The 23,272-nt window shown below is 39.3% G+C and overlaps 1 protein-coding gene across 1 annotated transcript in view; it reads left to right on the top strand.

Annotated features, from left to right (window-relative positions):
* Window positions 1-21,368, top strand: part of LOC124785520 (protein phosphatase 1L) — an 86,660-nt gene extending 65,292 nt beyond the window's left edge. Inside the window, exon 4 of the mRNA XM_047254188.1 lies at window positions 20,561-21,368. Coding sequence (XP_047110144.1) covers window positions 20,561-20,953 — 393 coding nt within the window. The 3' untranslated portion in view covers window positions 20,954-21,368. The remainder of the gene's footprint in view (window positions 1-20,560) is intronic.
* Window positions 21,369-23,272: the final 1,904 nt, after the last annotated feature.

Below are 23,272 nucleotides of genomic sequence, written 5' to 3'. Positions count from 1 at the left end.
CTACATCACTTGGTAGAGGCAGTACATGAACCAGATCTTTAATGTGTCCTCACAGAAAAAAGTCACACAGAGTGAGATCTGGTGGTTGGGGAGGCCATTTCATGAAACAGCTGTCCCCTTCTGTATCCCGGCCATGTTTGCGACTAGCGCTGACTATTGGCAAATTACCAAACTATGCTGTGGTGGTATACGTGGAAAAAAAACTTTCAGGGTTTCTCTTCAAAATGACATATTTATGATATCTGTACAATGTTTGGTTCTTATCCAATAAATAATTGAAAGTGTTCCCGTACTTTATGTACACCCTGTATTATCGTTATAGTTTGGTTGTTTCATACATAATCCTTCCTGTTCTTATAAACATATGTGGTAGATTTTAACATACAGCCCTTTCGCTAACACTAAATAACACCCCACCCTGGATTTTTCATTGTTTGACTAAATATATTCATGTTTTTGTGTGAAGAAACATTGCCATCTCACCATTTAGTGTACTTTGTTTTGCTATTACAAGATATGTTCTTTTGCTTGTTTTGATGGTAGCAGGAGCATTTGCCTAACTTCTATGTGTGTCAGTTATTGCTTTACAATGGTCCAGTGGGGGTGATCTAGGATGGGGATATTGCCTAGCTTGATATTTTGTGGTGTCTAGGGGGTTGTTCTTTATCTACTATATATGTTATCAGTTTAAGTAACATTTGATTGCTGACATTTGTTTGGTCATTTATTAAGTGTTTCTTCGCTATTATTGCATTTTGAATTTGGAAGTTCTCTTGTAGGGTTAAGAGATGTTTCTCTTTATTACTGAATATGACTATTTTCACATCTTTTTCTATTGTGGTAGGGTGGTGGTTTTCTTGTCAGAGGTGTTCTGCAAATGGCTGGTACCATATTTCCATCCTCTTTTATCTTATTTAAATCATGTTTCAAAAGTTCTGCTGGTATGCCCTAAATATAGTGCATCACAATGTTACACTGGGGTTGATAAATGCCATATTTATATCATCTTCCTTCTTTAGACATTTCTGTATTGTGTCAGTGTTTTAGTATGCTATTTTTATTTCTTCTTCCTTGAGAATATTCCCAATTGTGTGTTTCAGTTTATTTCTGTATGTGTACCCGCTTGTCTTCTGAGTATCTGTGTTGTGCCCTTGTTGTATAGTGTTGGTGTTGTTGGGTGTTGTGAATCTGTGGATTTGTGTGGTGTCATTCTTTATTTCTACTTGATTTTTTTTAATTTTTATGTTTCTGTGGATTTTTTGTTCAGTTTTGTAGCTTGAGATTCGTGGTATCTTTTTTTGTATTCTGAATTGTAATATCCAGCTCATTATTGTAGTTATTTTTGTCAAGTGGTACTGTGTTTAATATGTGGAGCATATATCTGAGAGCTGCTGCTTTTAGGGCCTGTGAGTGATTAGATGATTGATGTAGTGTGTTGTGGTGTTTTTCCTGTAAATGCTGAATGAATATCAGTTATTTTTCTTTGTAATGGATATATCTAGGAAGTGTATTTGACCTGCTTGCTCTTTCTGAACAAGAAAATCCAGAAGAACTATAAAAATAAAACAAAATAAAAAAAACAAAATACCACAGATATCTAGAGACCCTACAAAACACACACACACACACACACACACACACACACACACACACACACACACACACACACAACATAGACACTCAACAGACAAGCTGGTACACTGTCACATACGGAAATAAACTGATGCACAGAATTGGGAACATTGTCAAGAAACAAGGAATAAAAGTAGCATACCAAAGCAATAAAAGTACAGAAATGTCTAATGAAGAAAGGTGATTCTCACATACGAGGGCTGGTCGAAAAGTTTCTAGCCTGAGATATTTACCATAATGTCTCACATAAACACCACTACCTGCTTTTATGGTGCCCCTTTGTGGGTGTGCAAGTCAAGTTTCAGGCTCCAGCTTTGTTAGGTTTCTGCTAATATGTGTTGCCTACTGTAGTGTAAGCAAAATGTGAATATTGAGAGAATCAAGAACCGTGCTGTGGTTTAATATCTTCATTTGAAGGGAATCACGCCCAAGGGAACTGTGGGGGGGGGGGGGGCATACGGAATACACAGAAACTGGTTGTCCGACTCCAGATGTGGAAGAAAAAATTTGGAAGATGCACCAAGGATCGGAAGGCATGTCACCATCGCCACTGATGAAGCAGTGACTGCAATTCATGATAAGATTTTGCAGGATTGTTGAATAATGTTGCAGCACATTGAAATTACATTTGGAATCTCCCATGGGCATTATTGTGGATATTTTGAGAATGTGGAAAGTTTCATATCAATAAAGCTTTATTGCTTGGTACTTATTTTATACGTGACATGCCAGTTTGAACTTTTTACTTTTGATGAAGGCACTCTTTATAGTTGCTGAAACCTAGGTCAAAAGACTTCATTTTTGCGACTGAGGGCTGTTGTTGCTTTAATTTTACTTTGTAAACAGTCGCTGATAACACAGCCATGTTCAAAACTTAAAGTTTCACGTAAGTTAATCCCGAAAGACTTTAATACAGATCAGATTTGGGAGCATGTGCGGTGTTGTGAAGAAATCGTCCGCCAATTTAAAGCAGATGAAGATACCTTTCTTGCAAGGTGTGTGACACTGTATGAAATGTAGATTCACCACTTTGAACCTGAAACAAAACAACAGTCACAGCAATGGAAACATTTTCATATCCTAACCCAAAACAATTCCGGGTGCAAAAATCAGCTGGCAAGGTGATGGCATCAGTCTTCTGGGATGCAGAAGCCCCTTCTGGCAGATTACTTGCAAAAGGGCATAACTATTAATGCATCATACTATTGCACCCTCCTGTGCCATTTGAGAGATGAGATGAAGAGGAAAAGGCGAGGAAAATTGGCGTGCAGAGTTCTTTTGCATCAGGAGAACACACCGGCGCACAAAGCCCTCACAACACTGGAAACTCTTGTGTGACTGTGGGTTCGAATTGTTAAGTCATCTGCCATGTTCTTCAGAATTGGTTCCATCAGAGTGTTTTCTTTTCTGACAGTTTTCTTTTCCCAAACCTAAAAAGAGACCTCAAAGGATGATGATTTGACAATGATGATGCAGTGATTGATTGCTGTGAATGCTTGGTTGGACTCAAAATCAAAGACCTTTTATTTGAATGGTTTGCAGAAGTTATTTGAGTGTGCCCGCAAGTGTCTTAGTGTACACAGGTATTATATTCCTCAGAATATAAAAAGAAAATCTGGTATTTACCATCTCCAGTGTAACAGTTGTGATGCTCTATACTTAGCACAGACCGCCAAACTTTTGAAACAAGATTTAAATAATATAAAAGAGTATGGAAATATGGTACTAGCCATTCAACATTTGCAGAACACCCTATCACAATAGAAAAAGTCATGAAAACAGTAATATTCAGTAATGAGAAACATCTCGTAACCCTACAAGAGAATTCCCAAATCCAAAAGGCAACAATAGAGAAGAAACATATAATAAATGACCAAACAAAAATTTAAAATAATAAAACATATAGTAGATAAAGAACAAAGCCCATGACACCACAAAATGTCATAAATTAGGCAATACCGAGCCGTAGAGCACCCCCACTGTACCAATGTAAAGCAATAATTTACACGTATAATAAAAGTTCGGACATTATATATATATAATAGAGGGAAACATTCCACGTGGGAAAAATATATCTAAAAACAAAGATGATGAGACTTACCAAACAAAAGCGCTGGCAGGTCGATAGACACACAAACACAAACATACACACAAAATTCTAGCTTTCGCAACCAATGGTTGCTTTGTCAGGAAAGAGGGAAGGAGAGGAAAAGACGAAAGGATGTAGGTTTTAAGGGAGAGGGTAAGGAGTGATTCCAATCCCGGGAGCGGAAAGACTTACCTTAGGGGGAAAAAAGGACAGGTATACACTCGCGCACACACACCCATATCCAACCGCACATACACAGACACAAGCAGACATTTGTAAAGGCAAAGAGTTTGGCCAGAGATGTCAGTCGAGGCGGAAGTAAAGAGGCAAAGATGTTGTTGAAAGACAGGTGAGGTATGAGCGGCGGCAACTTGAAATTAGCGGAGGTTGAGGCCTGGCGGATAACGAGAAGAGAGTATATACTGAAGGGCAAGTTCCCATCTTCGGAGTTCTGACAGGTTGGTGTTAGTGGGAAGTATCCAGATAACCCGGACGGTGTAACACTGTGCCAAGATGTGCTGGCCGTGCACCAAGGCATGTTTAGCCACAGGGTGATCCTCATTACCAACAAACACTGTCTGCCTGTGTCCATTCATGCGAATGGACAGTTTGTTGCTGGCCATTCCCACATAGAAAGCTTCACAGTGTAGGCAGGTTAGTTGGTAAATCACGTGGGTGCTTTCATACGTGGCTCTGCCTTTGATCGTGTACACCTTCCGGGTTACAGGACTGGAGTAGGTGGTGGTGGGAGGGTGCATGGGACAGGTTTTACACCAGGGGCGGTTACAAGGGTAGGAGCCAGAGGGTAGGGAAGGTGGTTTGGGGATTTCATAGGGATGAACTAAGAGGTTACGAAGGTTAGGTGGACGACGGAAAGACACTCTTGGTGGAGTGGGGAGGATTTCATGAAGGCGGGATCTAATTTCAGGGCAGGATTTGAGGAAGTCGTATCCCTGCTGGAGAGCCCCATTCAGAGTCTGATCCAGTCCCGGAAAGTATCCTGTTACAAGTGGGGCACTTTTGTGGTTCTTCTGTGGGAGGTTCTGGGTTTGAGGGGATGAGGAAGTGGCTCTGGTTATTTCTTTCTGTACCAGGTCGGGAGGGTAGTTGAGGGATGCGAAAGCTGTTTTCGGGTTGTTGGTGTAATGGTTCAGGGATTCCGAACTGGAGCAGATTCGTTTGCCACGAAGACCTAGTCTGTAGGGAAGGGACTCTTTGATGTGGAATGGGTGGCAACTGTCATAATTGAGGTACTGTTGCTTGTTGGTGCGTTTGATGTGGACGGACGTGTGAAGCTGGCCATTGGACAGATGGAGGTCAACGTCAAGGAAAGTGGCATGGGATTTGGAGTAGGACCAGGTGAATCTGATGGAACCAAAGGAGTTGAGGTTGGAGAGGAAATTCTGGAGTTCTTCTTCACTGTGAGTCCAGATCATGAAGATGTCATCAATAAATCTGTACCAAATTTTGGGTTGGCAGGCCTGGGTAACCAAGAAGGCTTCCTCTAAGCGACCCATGAATAGGTTGGCGTACGAGGGGGCCATCCTGGTACCCATGGCCGTTCCCTTTAATTGTTGGTATGTCCGGCCTTCAAAAGTGAAGTAGTTGTGGGTCAGGATGAAGCTGGCTAAGGTAATGAGGAAAGAGGTTTTAGGTAGGGTGGCAGGTGATCGGCGTGAAAGGAAGTGCTCCATCGCAGCGAGGCTCTGGACGTGCGGAATATTTGTGTATAAAGAAGTGGCATGGTTTCCGGGGGTAACAGACTGGGTAAGGATTCCAGGCATTCGAGAAAGTGGTTGGTGTCCTTGATGAAGGATGGGAGACTGCATGTAATGGGTTGAAGGTGTTGATCTACGTAGGCAGAAATACGTTCTGTGGGGGCTTGGTAACCAGCTACAATAGGACGGCCGGGATGATTGGGTTTGTGAATTTTAGGAAGAAGGTAGAAGGTAGGGGTGCGGGGTTTCGGTGGGGTCAGGAGGTTGATGGAGTCAGGTGAAAGGTTTTGTAGGGGGCCTAAGGTTCTGAGGATTCCTTGTAGCTCCGCCTGGACATCAGGAATGGGATTACCTTGACATTTTCAATGTCTGCTTGTGTCTGTGTATGTGTGGCTGGATATGGGTGTGTGTGCGAGTGTATACCTGTCCTTTTTCCCCATAAGGTAACTCTTTCCGCTCCCGGGATTGAAATGACTCCTTACCCTCTCCCTTAAAACCCACATCCTTTCATCTTTCCCTCTCCTTCCCTCCTTCCGGATGAAGCAACCGTTGGTTGCGAAAGCTTGAATTTTGTGTGTATGTTTGTGTTTGTTTGTGTGTCTTATCGACCTGCCAGCGCTTAGATGGATATGTGTGTGTGCGCGCGCGAGTGTATACCTGTCCTTTTTTCCCCCTAAGGTAAGTCTTTCCGCTCCCAGGATTGGAATGACTCCTTACCCTCTCCCTTAAAACCCACATCCTTTTGTCTTTCTCTCTCCTTCCCTCTTTCCTGATGAAGCAACCGTTGGTTGCGAAAGCTTGCATTTTTGGTGTATGTTTGTGTTTGTTTGTGTGTGTATCAACATGCCAGTGCTTTCGTTTGGTAAGTTACATCTTCTTTGTTTATATATGTTAAATGGCAAGCTGGCATTGTTTCACATATATTTAGAAGAAGAGGAAGAATGATGTAAGGAGCAAACAAGTTAGTAATGTTAATAATTAGTACTACTTATAGTAGAAAGTTAAAGCTCGAGAACTGTTCTGATACTAGAAAACAAAATTATGAGGAAAAGCCATATTGTTACAGTGACCACTGAAGTTGTTTTAAAATAAAGCAAAACATGTTTGGCCATAATAAGACTTTTATTACAGTCACAAAAGATGGTATGTAACGTATGTAACTTATATACATTGAATTGTGGTAGCCCATGGAATTCACACTGATGAGCCAAAACTTTACAACAAACTTACCAATACCGTATTCAGTAACCTTTGGAATTCAGTGGAGCTGCATATCTGTATGGCATGGATTTGACAAGTCCTTGGTAGTTTCAAGAGATATGTAGCCCCAGATGTCTAACCATAGGTCACTCAGTCCCATAAATTATGGGCGAACTGTTTGTGCATACAAATGTGTTCCATCTGTTATGGTGTCTTCAATTACCCATAGAAGTTCATATGCATGGCCTCCATAGCTAAGTACTGTCCATAATGGCATGTGTCCATGGCCTGCTATATGTCTCGAGTACTTTTGGTCTGGATGGTGGTGTATCTGGACGAACATGACTCTCAACCTGGTGTAACTAGGAATTTTAATCATCTAATCAGACAACACATTTCCATTGATGCACTGTACAATCTCGACAATCCTGTCCGCACTGCAGTTTTAATCAATGATGTTCTCAGATCAGCATGGGAACACGCAGGGGTCATCAGCAATGTGAGCTCTGAAACACTTGTGCCTGTACCAGCATTGTATTTTAGTGTTCAGATCTGCCACAGATCACTGCCTTCCCTGCTTTACAGAGCAGGCAAGCTTTCGACCTCAATGTTCTGTGGTGAGGCATGAATGTCCCAGTCACAGTCCCCTACCTGTGGTTTCACGATACTTCAGTCACTTTCTATGGATTTTCATGACAGTAGTGCCTGAACAGTAGGCCAGCTTCACCATTTTCAAGACATTCATTCTGAGATACCAGGCCATAACGATCTTCCTTTTGTCAGAGTAGCTTACATCACTAAAATTATTTGCAACCTATATTGTCACTAGAGTGATTTCTTGTTCATCTCTGCATTGCTTATATACTTTTCCTACTGCATATGTGCCTGTAGTGCCATCAGGTTGCATTCAATCTCACAGTGGCCACTAGTTATATTTTGACTCGTCAGTGTTTATGACACTAAGTTAAATGGTCAAGTGTAGCATACAGACACATCATTTCAAGTAAAGCACTACATTGTGTTTCTAAATACCCCAAACAAATCAGTAAAATAGGGATGCAATGTTTATACGGCAAATAAAATTGAATGATTATAACGGTGTGAAATTTACATGGGGAAAATTAAACAGTGGGCAGAAAATAGCACTGATGAGCTATAGTTAGGCATTTTTTAAAATAATAATTACCCACTGGTAGGTGTCAAGTTTCAAACTATTGGTGCTGGATTCGTTGCCTAGTAGGTCCTAGGATTTATTCAGACAGCTAATTTGACTCTTACCTCAAGCATTGTTTTGAGTGTATGAAATTAAAGTTACACCACTGTTAAGATTCCATATTAAGCTACAGGACCTTGTATTAGTGGTTGGTGGAACATGCTGGTGTAAAGGAAATTGTGTACCTCTGATAGGATCTTACTTAGCAAAGGGCTCAGCTGAGATGTTGAAATCAGCTTTCAGATTGACTATTTTACTTTTAACCCTCATGAAAGAAGTGGAACAACATTGTTGTGGAGCAATAAGAAAAGATAGCTTTTATTTTCCAATAGATTTTGATGAAAGGAGAATGGAAATGGAGAGACTGATGAGTTATTGCAGCATTGCACAACTCTTAAAATTGTCCAGTCACTTGCTGCCTTTTCTTCTAATGTTTTAATTTAATAAACTCAACATATCCTCTAAAATATGAGGGTGGTTTGAAAAGTTCTCGGAACAGAATAGGAAAAAAAAAATACTTGCATCACTGAAACTTTTTTATTTTTCAGTGTAGTCTCCTTGTAGATTAATGCACTTGGTCCAGTGGTTTTCCAGTGCCTTGATCGCATCTTGAAAATGAGTTTCCTCTAGGCTTGCGAAATAGTTGTCATTTGAAGTGAATCTTCGTCCACCAAGAAAAATTTTCAGTTTTGGGAAGAGGTAGAAGTCTGACGGAGCCATATCAGATGAATAAGTTGGGTGTGGTGACATTTCATACCTTTGTTTGTGTAATTTGGCCATGGCGACAGCACGTGTATGGGCATATTGTCTTGATGGAAGGTAACTTTCTTCCTTGCTAAACCTGGCCTTTTTTTGCATATTTTTTGTTGCAATTTGTCCAGAAGGTTGGCATAGTATTCTCCGATAATTGTGGGGAGATAATCTACAAACAGAATCCCCTTCGCTTCCCAGAACAGTGATGCCATGACCTTTCCCGCTGAAGAAATTGTCGTTGCTTTTATTGGTGGCAGAGAATCAGCATATTTCCACAGCTTTGACTGTTGTTTTGTCTCTGGGGTTCAGTAGTTCACCGTAGTTCCATCTGTGGTCAAAAACCGGTGCAAAAAATCTTGTTTGTTTCCCCTAAAATGGGTCAAACATTGTTCCGATATGTCCATTCTCATGCGTCAAGAGTCGCGGCACCCATATCGCAGATAATTTTTTCATTTTTAATTCTTCAGTTAAAATCTGATATTCCCTTTCAGATGATATCTGGCAAGCGTGAGCAATTTCATGCACTTTCAGTTGGCGATCCTCCATGACCATTTTGTGAATTTTTGCAATGATTCCTGGAGTAGTGACACATCTTGGCTGACCACTGCGCAGATCATCATCTAAGCTTTCCTAGCCAAATTTAACTTCATTTGTCCACTTGGCAACAGTTGAGTATGAAAGGGTAGAGTCCCCAAGTATATTCTGGAAATCAGCATGAATGTCCTTTGCTTTCATACCTTTCTTTACGAAGTACTTAATCACTGCTCGAATCTCGTTTTTTTTGCCCCCCCCCCCCCCCCCTCTCTCTTCACAAATCACTATGTGGGAACAACAGCAGAGCTGTGTCACTGCCATAGCTCTCTTCCAAGAACACTGGTGTAGCATGTGTTTACAGGCAACAGTCCAATGAAGATCACGTGATCAACTTGTGCTAGTGCTGACCTCTCATGGTGATTCCGAGAACTTTTCAAACCACCCTCCTATGTTAAAATCAATGATCTTTGACCACTCAGTATCCCAGTCGTTCATAGTGGACCAATAAAAACTTTCAGCTTCAGATCAAACTTTCCTACTGCTGTTCAGCAATGGACAGAATGCTGCAGTGTAGTTTCATCGGGGATGAGCCTGAGTCTGATCCTGTAGTTAGCAGCAAGTAGAGTGCTTGCACTTACTTCTCCATGTATACAGTAGTACACCACCTAACCCGATCCTGTAGTTAGCAGCAGGTAGAATGCTTGCACTTACTTGTCCATGTATACAGTAGTACACCACATAACCCCTTTGAGAAAACAAGTTTCAAATGTCATCATTGCATCGAAAAACTCTGCAGAGATGATTTCATTCTTCCTTTCTCCACTCTCATAATGGCAGTTTCTTTCCATGCCGCTAGGATATGCTTTACTGCCTGCCCACAACATTACCAACACGTATTTTATCACAATCATAAACATGTGGTTCATACACAGATAAAGGAAGTGTTTTCTCATCAGCTTAACGTCTTTTCATATTTTTGTCAATTATGCGTTTGGTGGTGTTTGGAGATGATTTGTGAGTGTTGGTTACAGACAATGTTCTAGGTATTGCAATATCAGATAGATTCTGGGTTGTAAGTCCTTACTTTCTCAGTGTAATAGAGTGTGAGTGAAAATGAATAGTGTAAGTTACAAGTTAGAGAGCTTTCCCAGATTTCTAATGAGAGTAACACTTACAGTAAAAACTCTTGGAACACAAGTACTGGATTTAAATATTGTGCAAAATTTTAATACTGGAAATCAACAGTTTAAGACAACATTTATAATGAATATTTATAAAAATAGAGATTATGTGACTGTGCCATTAAAAATGTGCTATTCTGCTTTCTGTGCCTGCTTGGTGGGGAACTCGCATGGAGGCCAGGGTACGAGTTAAAACATTCCTGCATTCTTACTAGCTGGTGGCAGACTTTTGCATGTCCAACATATTGGAATTAACTGAAGTCACACATTTTGCTTTCTTATATTTTGGTGTCAGATTTTTAGAGTTTCTATGTGTGATAATCTGCACAAAGTCACAGAAAGGTGTATTTTGAAGTGTAATTTATTGGGATGATGTATCGTGAAGTGAGGTTCCGGGTTAAACAGTTGTTTCCCTCTAAGTTTCTCTTAAGAAAATGTGATGCAGAAAACTTTGGCGCAACTCTCAGTTTCAAATATCACCAGCTACCACTGCCAGGAAGGCACCCAAATAGGCATTGCACCAAACTGTAGCTGGAGAGTGTTGAGGAGAGAGAAGGGAAGTAGGAGGGTTAGGCACATAAATCTAATTTTCACCAGACGTAAGGCAATTATTGGTTCAGTGGGAACAGGGTGCTTGTGTAATTGTACATAATACTGAGAAGAAGACCATGTTGCATTCCTTAGCCTTTGCATACATCAACAACACATCAAACCTTTCTATGACACTGTGCATTGAAACAAATATAGTGTCACTCCAAGTATTATGAGGAGGTGCTGAAAAGTAACACTTCCAGATTTTCTTATGTGAGAACTTTTAAAGGTTTTTAAATAAAATGAACGTTAACTTTCTACATCCTTATTCTTTATGTCTGCATATTTGCTTGTATTTCTCTACGTAGTAAGCCTGGTGATGAACATGTTTGTACCAATGAGAAACCAGTTTGTTGATACCCTCACTGTATTATGTTTGACTTTGTTATTGGAGCCGCAACCTCACCTCTGCTTGCACAACTTCATGAATATCAAAGTGAAGTCCTGAAGATGTTCTTTAAGTTTTGGAAACAGATGAAAATTGGATGGAGCCAGATAGGGACTGTACGGAGGATGATCAATAACAGTGAACACAATGTGTCAGAGTGCTTTGCAGATGTCTAAGCTCTTGTAAGTGGTCTGGTATTGTCATGCTGAAGAAGAGCGTACTCCATGTGTGGATGAATTCTTCGAATTCAAAACTTGGCTACAACACACTGTTTCTCATGCACCAACATAGTTACATTACACACTGCACTAGATGGCTGCAAATATGTAGATATGAAGAATGAAGATAAAGCTTTAAGAGTTTTCACATGAAAAATTCGGAGGAATCGTTTTCCTGCACACCCTTGTATTATGATTACTTACAGTGCAAATAGACCAAAGTTATAATACTGATACTGTCCTTTAACTTCTATCCAAAAGTAATTATTGTTGCATATATCCACAGATTTACTGGTATATGTATCCACATTTTCTGCAGTCTTCTACCTGCCAAGTAGTTCTAATAGCAGATATTCACTCTGTGCAGACTTCCAATGCAGGGCATTAGGATGTTGTGGTATAGGATGATGGCATATAGGGTCGTGGCATTCACATTAACAGTAGATCCAGGCTGTAATGGGGTGGGGATGATTGAGAGGTGAGAAAGGAAGTGGTTTTTGTCCACCTGTATCCCTGTCCTTGTGTCATTTACTTTACTTCATTTCTTTGGCTCTGCAATCTCCTTTGTGGTCTGTTCTATCCCTACACCTTATAGAGAACCACATGCAACTTTGCCTTGCCTGTGCCAGATTTAGCTCATCACTGCCACATTGCCACCTCATCCCATACTGTATCTCCTTCCTAGCCATCACTATCTTTTCCCCTCCTGGCCTCTTTGTTTACCTCTCCCAATCCACTTGGCTGCTCTTTGGCCCAGTCAAACTGTAGCATCAAGACTATTTAATTTGCTGTTACAAGGTAGTTGTGTGTGTGCTCTGAGGAAGCACATTGTCTGAAAGCTGAGTAAGGTTCAATAAATTATTTCCATTATTTGTATTCCACCCAGGACTTTCATTTATCATGCATACAATTGCAGTCAACAATTTTCTGGCAATTGAAATCATGATAACACTGTATAGGCCTGGCAACTGAAGATTGCCTCGGAGGCAGTTGTACAGTCACTATATTCCAAGCACACTGTTACCACTGGTATGAGCTGTCTCAGTGTACCACATGGAGGATATATCACCAAAAAATACAGTGCTTGTGGTGGTGTAAGTGATGAACCCACAACGCTACATGTAAAGAACGGATCTTTCATTACAGTGTTCCAATGACTACCATGATATATGAACCATAATTACCACAGATGTTGGATCTTGGGCTTGGGTTCCAACAATGGCAATCCATTTTTATACTGCGTGTTTTCAGTCAAATTGTTCTACCACTGTCATGTGCACATTACATTGAAGTATAAAAGCATTTTCAAATCAGTTGTCTACTTTTTTTAATTGCGAGCACAAGGAACATTAGCACCTGAGTTATCCTGCCACCAAAGGAAACTTACTGCAATAAAAATAAGAAGTGATTGGTAAAAAAGTGATGCTGTGAAAATTTGAACAATAGTAAAGTTGTCCACAACTTGAAGGTTGGTTTGAGCACAACAGTTATAGTATCAGGCTTGGCACACACTGAACCACGACACACTTTGACATTTTTCTTGTCTGTGATGGGCACTTTTTAAACTTTTACCAAGAACAATTAGGGGAAAACATTTGACACAGGTTATTTTATTGTTTCTCAAAATATTCACATTTAAAATTTATACACTCTCATATGGATTTTTAACTAATTCTGGAAATATTTTCCCACTCTGATGTTACCTCAAAAATATTATTTTGGAAGGGTTTGATAACTCTTCTCACAATGATGGAAATTGCTGTCTGTGTATTCCTTATTTAACAAGAGGGAACAAAAAGACGTTGTTAGGTGATAATTCAGGTGAGTGCGTACAGTGAATATTAATTACAATCCAGCTTAAAATGATCAGTTTTGATAATGTCTTTATAGAGTGATCCAGTTTGGCAGAAAGGAAAAAAGCAGATTCGTGGAACTGAATTGCACTCTGGAGAGACTGCAGGGTATAGTATTCGCAGATATATTAAACTCGCAATAAAAGTGGTGCCCGATATCTGACTATACAACTGCAAGTATCAGGCAGTTTTATCCGCCATCATGCTGTTTTCATTATGTACTGAGTTAATTAATTACCTCAACAGTTCGTTGACAAGTAATGGTTGCGTCGATGTCAATTACTACTTTGCTCACGCACAGGTGCATGCGTGTGCTGCACGCATTTGTGTGTGTGTGTGTGTGTGTGTGTGTGTGTGTGTGTGTGTCTGTGTGTGAGAGAGAGAGAGAGAGAGAGAGAGAGAGAGAGAGAGAGAGAGAGAGAGAGAGAGAGAGAGAGCACGAGAGCTAGCTTTCTCTGTCAAATAATGAACTGTTTGATGTTCTGCGTGACAGCTGGCATTGACACGGTGAAGAAAGATGCGATTATTTTTTGTTGTGTTTTCCAATTTTGGGGCAAACAAGTAGTTGTACACCATTCAGCATTAAGTGTTTTTATATCGTACAAAACAATGATTTTGACATGTCCATTGTAAGCAAAGAAACAAGGGACTATTTTCTTCAGTAATGAACCACTTTTGTTGGTTTCGGTCAGTGTTAGAATACCCAGACAGTTGTTCCATAAAACTTCAGGAGAGTTGCAAGATGTCTGCACCTTGCTGCCATTATATTTCACTGCAGTCTTTTGGCCGTCTTCAAGTGAATGCTGGTGAAAATGCACTGAGCTCCTGTATTTAAGATGCCACCACCACATGTGGTGTGTCCAGTTGGTGTCGCACATGCGCTTGTGCTGCACACCCTCCATGGTGAAAGCTCATCTCAGCAATATCAAATCAATTGTCCTCATTTGGTAAAATTGCAGAACGATGCCAGCTATGCAGAGCATGAAGCTTTTTTGTGACAGGACACATTGCAGAATTTAACTGCAAGCGACTGTCTTGATTAATAAGATATACAAACAGTATATTTAAAAACAAAGATGATGTGACTTACCATACGAAAGCGCTGGTAGGTCGATAGAAACACAGACAGACACATACATACACACAAAATTCAAGCTTTCGCAACAAACTGTTGCCTCATCAGGAAAGAGGGAAGGAGAGGGAAAGACGAGGATGTGGGTTTTAAGGGAGAGGGTAAGGAGTCATTCCAATCCCGGGAACGGAAAGACTTAACTTAGGGGGAAAAAAGGACGGGTGTACACTCGCACACACACACATATCCATCCACACATATACAGACACAAGCAGACAAGATGTATATGTGTGGATGGATATGTGTGTGTGTGTGAGTGTATACCCGTCCTTTTTTCCCCCTAAGTTAAGTCTTTCCGTTCCCGGGATTGGAATGACTCCTTACCCTCTCCCTTAAAACCCACTTCCTTTCGTCTTTCCCTCTCCTTCCCTCTTTCCTGATGAGGCAACAGTTTGTTGCGAAAGCTTGAATTTTGTGTGTATGTATGTCTGTGTCTGTTTGTGTTTCTATCGACCTGCCAGCGCTTTCGTATGGTAAGTCACATCATCTTTGTTTTTAAATATATTTTTCCCTCGTGGAATGTTTCCCTCTATTATATTGATATACAAACAGTGGTATTTCCCACTGATTCATTGATGATGGAGCTCCAAAAGTTAGATGTGTGGACCACAATTTTTGTTTCATTGTATTTCATCAAATGACCAGTGGAGATACAGTGTTTGGCGATAGCTAACTTTGGCTTGGAGGAGGCGAATAAGCCGCTAATGCTTTACAATGGGCATCTGCCTTGTGCAGCTCTAAGTCATCCTTCACTTCACAGGGACCAATAGTGCCAAGATTTTGGAAGGAGGATGAAAGATTACTTCAGCTTTGTCTTTTTAATATCCTGCGTATTTTCACTGAAACATTTCCAATATGTGGTAGGTAATCAGTTGTTTTGGAGGCCCCAGTCTCTTCTTTGTTCTGTTGTTTGTATGTCTGTAGTGCTCACTGTACCTGCTGATATGTGACTATCTACTGTTCAGGAACATAGTTTGCTGGTGTTCCAGTTATAGTTTATCAGTATCCAAGATGGTCTTTAGAATGCCCATCATTTGTGCCAGATGGTGGCAATTAGTAGCTTGTAAATACAGGTCTGTATGAGTGGGCTTTTGAAACATCGAATGCCCAAGTGCGCAGTTGCCCATACGTCATGCGAAGATGTATAAAAATGACAAGCAACCATCTTTCTCCATCTCCATAGCAAATTTTATGTTTCCATGCGTGGAGTTCAGACATTGAAGGAACTCTTAGAGACTGTCCAAACCATGAGACCAAACTATAAAAGTGTCATCAATGTGTTGCCAAAATATTGTTGGTTCTAAAATAGCTGAGGTGACAGCTTGCTCCTCAAAATCTTCCATAAAAAGATTGGCCACCAGGGAATATGAAGGACACCCCATGGCGATTTCATTAGACTGTTCAGGAAAACTCATTGTTAAATAAAAAGTATGTCAGGGAGGAGTATGCTCGAACAACATTTAATTCAGCCCCAAATCTATTGCTGATGAGATGTAGAGAGTCCACCAGAGGCACGTATGTAAAAAGTGAAATAACATCAAAACTGACCAAGTCATTTCTTTCCAGCTTAAGTCACTGAAGTCATCTGATAAAATAGCTGGAATTTCTTATATGATGTGGGCATTTGTGTACGATGGGTTTGAATAAAGACACCAAATACTTCCAAGTCATATTGCTCACTGTAGGATGTAACTGCACCTCTTCTTTTTGGACATTGGGCAGTCTATAAAGCCTAGATTGAACTGAACTGATTGGCCTCAATCTCTTAATGTCCACCTTTGGTAGAGAACTTTATAGAAAAGTTCTGCTGTTTTTCGCATCAGTCAGTCAGTAGAATCGTTATTGATCTTGCGATACATGGAGTCACACAATAAAAACATTGCTCTTATTAATATATTCTCCTGTGGCATGACCACAGTAGCATTACCTGTATCAGACCTGCAGATTACCATATCCACTTCTGCTCATAAGTTAAGGAGGGCTGCCCTTGCTGCAGGTGAGATATTGCTGTTCGGTGGTGCGGCTCTTGTCAACATATGGTATGACTCCTGAAGAATGTCCTCAGCTGCATCTGTTGCAAGATGCCATACAGCCTCTTTGATGGTACTGACAAAGTCCACTAGTGGTGGTGAAGCAAGTGTAGAAGCAAAATTCAGACCTCTTGCCAAAATGGATACAGTTGCGTCATCTCTAGATTTCTCCATCATGTTGATAATGGATTGTTGAGTAGGAACTTACTGTGACATCTGTGTCGACAGTCTGAGAATCTTTGCAGTCTGCCTCCTCATAGCATTGTTGTGAATCCAGTTTGCTTTGGTTCATGTCACACCATCTACCCACTCCCAAGACAATGAAGATGGTCTTGCTGCATTTAAAATTGAGATGGCAGTTTCCAGTTACATTTTGCGTGGAATCCCATGACAGAAAAACTTCATGCTGTGCCTAGCCAGTGTCATTCTGTGATTATCTGTACAAAGACAATTGATTTGATATTGGTGAGGTAAGCTTTCACCACAGAGGGTGAGCTGCGCAGCACATTGTACAGACTTGGAGCAGAAGCACATGCACTCGAGCAACACATGACCTATACCAACTTGATACAGCCAGCATGTGCCAGTGAGGGTCTTAAATATATGAGCTCGGTGCATTTTCACCGAGCAAGGTGATGCAGTTGTTAGCACACTGGACTTACATTTGGGAGGACGTCAGTTCAAACCTGCATCCAGCTATCCAGATTCAGGTTTTCCACGATTTTCTTGAGTCGCTTCAGGCATACACCAGAAGGGCACAGCAGATTTCCTTCCCCATCCTTGCCTCAATCCAAGCTGGTACTCTGTCTCTGAAGACCTCGATGTCAACAGGACGTTAAACTCAATCTTCCTTCCTTCAGTTAATTTTCATCAGTATTCACCTGAAGATGACCAAAAGACTCTGTGCTGAAATATCGCGACAGCAAGTTGCAGACATCAGGTAGTTCTCCTGTATGCTGAAAAACTTTAAATTTCACCCAGACTTCAGTTGCCAGGGACTACAGCCTTGTGTGTGTGTGTGTGTGTGTGTGTGTGTGTGTGTGTGTGTGTGTGTGTGTGTGTCATCTATTTCTGATGAAGGCCTTGCTGGCCAAAAGCTTATTCATAACAGTCTTTTTGTTGTGCCTATCTGCAACTCAGTGTCTGCACTATATGGTTGAACCAAGCAATTTGAGGCATTGACATTGAGTTAGATATTTATAAAAATCGTAAAAAAAATCATTGATCAAAAACTAAATTTGAAATTTTTATTTTTTTACAATGCTATTTCTTTATATTCTCACAGTAAACAAACTACTTGGCCAAATGATAGATTTAAAAAATAAATGGTTAATGTTGCACCTCAGTATGATCACTTGTAAAAATTTAAAGGTAGCATTTGGACACTTCTTTAAAGTGTGAATGAATTGATGTGACTGTACAGATCTTAAAAGTTTAACAATAAAATGCTATTAAATGACTTAAGGTAAAGAAAACATCAGCATATTTAAAACAACAATTTTACAATCAAACCCAAGGTATTTAGTTGCCTGCAATTCCCATTGTGTTGTATAAAAACTGGCCAAGTGCGAGTAGGACTCACACACTGAGTGTTCCATACAAACTTAATATGTATATGTATAGTTCATCCATCCTGGGACTCAAGAATATCAATGATCTTTGTCTGTTATCAGTATCGATACTGGCAAGATATTGGTCCTGGGAATTCCAAGAGCATATCAAAACCTCTACAGCAGTTCCTTAGGCTAACCTGGATATAGAGACAGAAGCGAGTAGAGTAATTGGGTTTATATTTGTAGAAAAAGAGGACTTAAATAAAACATTTTTATTTACTTACTGCAACAGGACTACAACTTTCATTTTGTGTTTACATACAGTAATGTTCGTCTGTTATTCTTTTGACGGATGATGAATATAGTGTGTGTTCACATGGCAAAAGATTTTTTTATGTGATGTAATTTAAAAAGCTTCAGATTTTTTTTTTTTTTTTTTTTACTTGTGCTGTGAAATCTTGCTTCATGCTGAATTTCATGTTTCTATGTAAACAGGAAGTACCTTATAGGTGTTTCAAGAGTGAGTTTGTTTAAAATATGTGACGTAAATGACCAAACCTTTCCCATTGACTTAGAAGCTTAAGTTTTTTACACTGCCAAGGAATGATAGACTTCATTATGTGACATAAATATGAACTTGATACGCCAACATATTCGAGAGAAAAAGGGATCATAAAAGACATACAGAGAGACACAGGATGAAAAAGAAAACAAATTGTGTGATATAATTAAAAATTAACGATTTTCGGACTTTTTCCTTTACTTGTGCTGTGAAGCCTTGCTTGCTGCGAAATTTCATAATTCTCAGTCAGTTGGAAACACGCTATAGGTTATGATCAGTGAGTTTTCAAGTATCAAAATATTTGACGTAAATGGCCTTATTTTTCAATTGAAGTGACTTAAAAGCTTAAAATTTTTACATCCCCAAAGGACCCATAGACCTTAATATGTGAAAGATTTGAACTTGATATATGGGGCTGTTCCTGAGAAAAAGGGTTCTTAATGGTGAGCAGACAGACAGATGGACAACTGAGGCACGGAATCCTTAAAAAGAGCGAGAGAGAGTGATAGATGTTTGCTGTGTTGTTATCTGTCATTCAGATACACTTTGATACAATCTCAATGTGTTTGAAACCTATATCTACCCAATTGTCATCTAACACTAGTCTTCTCACCACCAATACATTTTTGCCAGTATCCTTTATGCATATAACCTGTCCGCTGGAGTACTAATACAGTTATGATTCCACATGTTTAATGGTGTCTTCTCTTAAGCAACAGGTACATTTGGGATGTATTGTGTTATAAAAGATTATAGTTCCTCACCACCTCTTTGAGCTAAACTAATTAAAAATTACAAAAGTGGGTATTATGTCTTTAGTTACTTCTTTGCTCTTGCTTTTATATGACTGTTGAGATTCTTCTTGAAATGGGTGCTATACCTGTCCTTCACTCAGCAAATAATTCATTACTTCCTCAGCAATATTTTACAATTTAAAACTCTCTTAAAGGATAAATATCTTTGAAATCCGGTTTCATTCAAATCGGAATCATAAAAATGCTAATTTTATTCTAGTTCAAAGTATCTGACAAACATTTGGAGCTGACAACATTGAATTGCTACGACTTTAAAATGGGCACCACTTAATTATAATTGTGGCTTGGATACAAGTGCACAAAGAAAATGACAAAGACAGACAGAAAATGAGCCAAAATGTTGTAGCAGATCACCCTTATATGCTTGCTGTAGATAAATTGCTTCAGCACTCAGGCTACTTCTAGATGATTAGAAAATGAAGGGAAAATTTGCTATGACACTAACATTCAGAACTAGAAAATAATGGTAATGATAGTGTTACTTTGTAAAAGGGTAATCTTTCTGCATGATGAGACTTTTAATTTCCCTCGTGTGTGTGTGTGTGTGTGTGTGTGTGTGTGTGTGTGTGTGTGTGTGTGGTGTTCTTAGCATAAGTTAGTTTAAGTAGTGTGTAAGTCTAGGGACTGATGACCTCAGCAATTTGGTCCCATAGGAATTCATACACATTTGACTTTTAATTTGAAAAGTTGATTAATGTTGTTGCTTGGCATAGAAGATAGCCACTACCAGTCTATGCAAAACATAATTTATATGCCATGTGCTGTATTTTAATTCTTACTGAGAGCAGAATTTAAACTGTATCCATTTTGCACACTGGTAGCTGCAGAAAGCTGTTAATTTTGTAACCATTTAGAAAGCAAGTCATGTTGCAGCTTTTCTGTGCAATAGGTCTAATACTTAGGGTTTTATCACAGACCTGACATGTTGTTTTGAAGCATTTATCTTGAACTTTAATTGTTATGAATGGGAATTTATTAAAAAGGTGTTAGAAATTATCATTAATGTAGGCGTTGGTATCATTTTCTTTCGACTGTTCACATCAACTGCCATTGACATACATTCCTCAATCATATATGCTTTCCTCTTTATTTTCCCAGGTGCGCGAAAAGAAACGAATAAAAGAGGCTGGTGGTTTTGTCACTTTTAATGGAGTGTGGCGTGTGGCTGGTATATTAGCTACATCCCGAGCTCTTGGTGATTACCCTTTGAAAGATAAAAAGCTGGTAATTGCTGATCCAGACATTCTGACATTTGATTTATCAGACCATAAACCACAATTTTTAATATTAGCTTCAGATGGATTATGGGACACTTTCACAAATGAGGAGGCAGTTGCCTTCATTAAGGAGAGACTAAATGAACCCCATTATGGTGCAAAGAGCATTACTTTGCAATCATATTACAGAGGTTCCTTGGATAATATAACAGTTGTTGTAATCAATTTTAAGGAACAAAAATGGAGCTATGCAAGTGCCAAGAAAACAGATTAAAATTTTTTGTGTGTGCTTTCATTTGCACAATTGAGATAAAGTACAGTTATTATATTTGTCATTGTTTCACAAAAATCTATTCATAACACAGTTTTAGAAAGGAGTTTATGATTGTTGGTGTTGTATGGAATCTGTTTGAATCTCTTTCAGGGAAGGGGACTGAACAAAGTTTCACTAGAAAAATTATTTTTGTGACTTGCTGTATTTGAGATATGTGGTTATTGATTGAAATTGCCTTTTGTACTATGTAACTGTTATTAAGTCTGTTTTTGATGGTGACTTGTATTTTGTGATCGATTTTCTTGAATGTTAATTCACTTGTGATCTAGTCAGATATGTGTTGTTACACAAAATTTATGTACACATGAGTGGTATATATTTATATGTACAATAAAATGTGCCAAAAGCTCTGTAATCCCTTTATTTTATTGCTTCATGTACCATTTGCATGTTGCCTTAGAAGTTGGAGAAATGTGTTAAAATGTGTCAAGAGAATAGCAGATTTGCAGAATAATATCTGTGTTACTATGGAATCATCTTGATTAACAGTGCACTTATTTCATAATAAAATTTGCTACAATGAAGGAATATCCCTGCTTTATGTACTGAGTTCATGAAAGTGTGAAGTATCCTATGGGTAAAGTGTCATTGACCACAGCAAAGAATTTACATACACCCCATCCCATAAAGTCCTAATTATCCGCACATACCAGTGTGATAGTCACACTTAATTGTATATTTTGACTGTAGGGAATGCCTCTTATTGTAAACCCACATTTCTTATGAATCATATGAAAGCTGATATCAAACAATGGAAAATCCAGGATGGAATGTAACAATACCAGAGAAGGAAAGTTGCTACTCAACATATGGCGTGAGAAGGATATTTGGCTGGACATTTCTCATTTCAGGGCACGACAAGAAGTCTAGAACTTCAATTTCAAATGACTTTCATCAGTAGCATTAGATTTCCCTTCAGTCTTATAAACACTTACCTTACTATGTTTTCTCAATGTGTGCAAAGCCCAAATTACAAGGTAATATGCCGAGAGCATATTCTAGGAGGCGAGCATTTTAGAATAATAATCGCTGAGACTTTTGCTGCCACTTGTTGACATATTGCTGAAGGTACCTGTTTTCATTTCTTTGGCTGATGGCTGTTTTATTAGTAATCTGGCATTTCGAGTGCTAGCATTCTTAAAGAGTTATCCTCCAATACTCTTTTTGAATAGATGTCAAGTAGTGGATGGAGGTTATACATACTTACAGTGGTGTTGTCAAAGGGCTGAACTGGAGGCATTATTAGCTTGCTTTCGCATTTACAACCTGCTGTTGATATCTGAAAGACAGGAATCCAACATCTGCTTAGCCTTGGGTTTTTTTCTTTCTTGTCAAAGGTGTTTCCTTGCTTATATAACTCAATGGCTTCTCAGAATAAGTGGGTAATGTAACACCTTTCCACAAATTGAACTTGAAGTTTTGTGAATATTATACAACGTTGCACACCACTCAACACACACTGCCCCTGCTATCAATTCTGTTTATGTTGGATGAACCTGGCATTAAGCAGATCATCCTTTCATTTCTATGTGCACTTCATCATAAGTGTTTTAGGTACACAGCTGAGTCTGTGAGTGAGATCTCATTCGTCTCTGGCTCATCTGATGCTCTCGTGATTTTTCCTGGCCTGTCTGCATATTGTCCTTATGTCATGTTATTAGAATATACTGCTAAATCTGTTTGCCACTTTAGGCATGTAGGGTTAAAATGCCATCCCCGGAATTTCTTCTTTAAAGATGTCATTTTTCCAGGTGTTGATGTTTTTCATGCTTTCATGGAATATCCATTGCTTCTCAGAACATATTCAAATTTGTGTATCTCACAAGTGGAACACTGTGGCTCACATATTCTTATTGTGCGTGTCACAAGTGTATTAATTGCTTGATTCTGATGATTTGGCTTGAGAGGTTATGTAATGCTAACTGATTTGAGTAGGTTTGTGATGTACACTAATAATAAAATTGTAAAATCATTGTACCTGTCTGTCTGTCGATTTGAACGTGTTGATCTTCAAAATTCTCATGGGGTTTTCACAGGTACCTTAGTGTAGCTTGGGGTGATATATAGGCATTATTTCATCAAAATTGGATGACAATCAAAAAGATATGTGATTTGAAGTGCCACCTAAAACAGTTTTGTCTGACTGTTTGAGCACGCTAATCTCCAAAACTACTAGACAAGCTATGCTTATCTAAATCGGCAGACAGACACATGGGGGTTGCTGATGTTATTGCATACACACAATAGCTGACTTGCTTG

Source organism: Schistocerca piceifrons, chromosome 1 (genome assembly GCF_021461385.2).
Source record: "Schistocerca piceifrons isolate TAMUIC-IGC-003096 chromosome 1, iqSchPice1.1, whole genome shotgun sequence".
Classification (NCBI taxonomy): Eukaryota; Metazoa; Arthropoda; class Insecta; order Orthoptera; family Acrididae; genus Schistocerca; species Schistocerca piceifrons.
The sequence above is the reverse complement of the archived record's forward strand: the minus strand, read 5'-3'. Positions and strand labels throughout refer to the sequence as shown.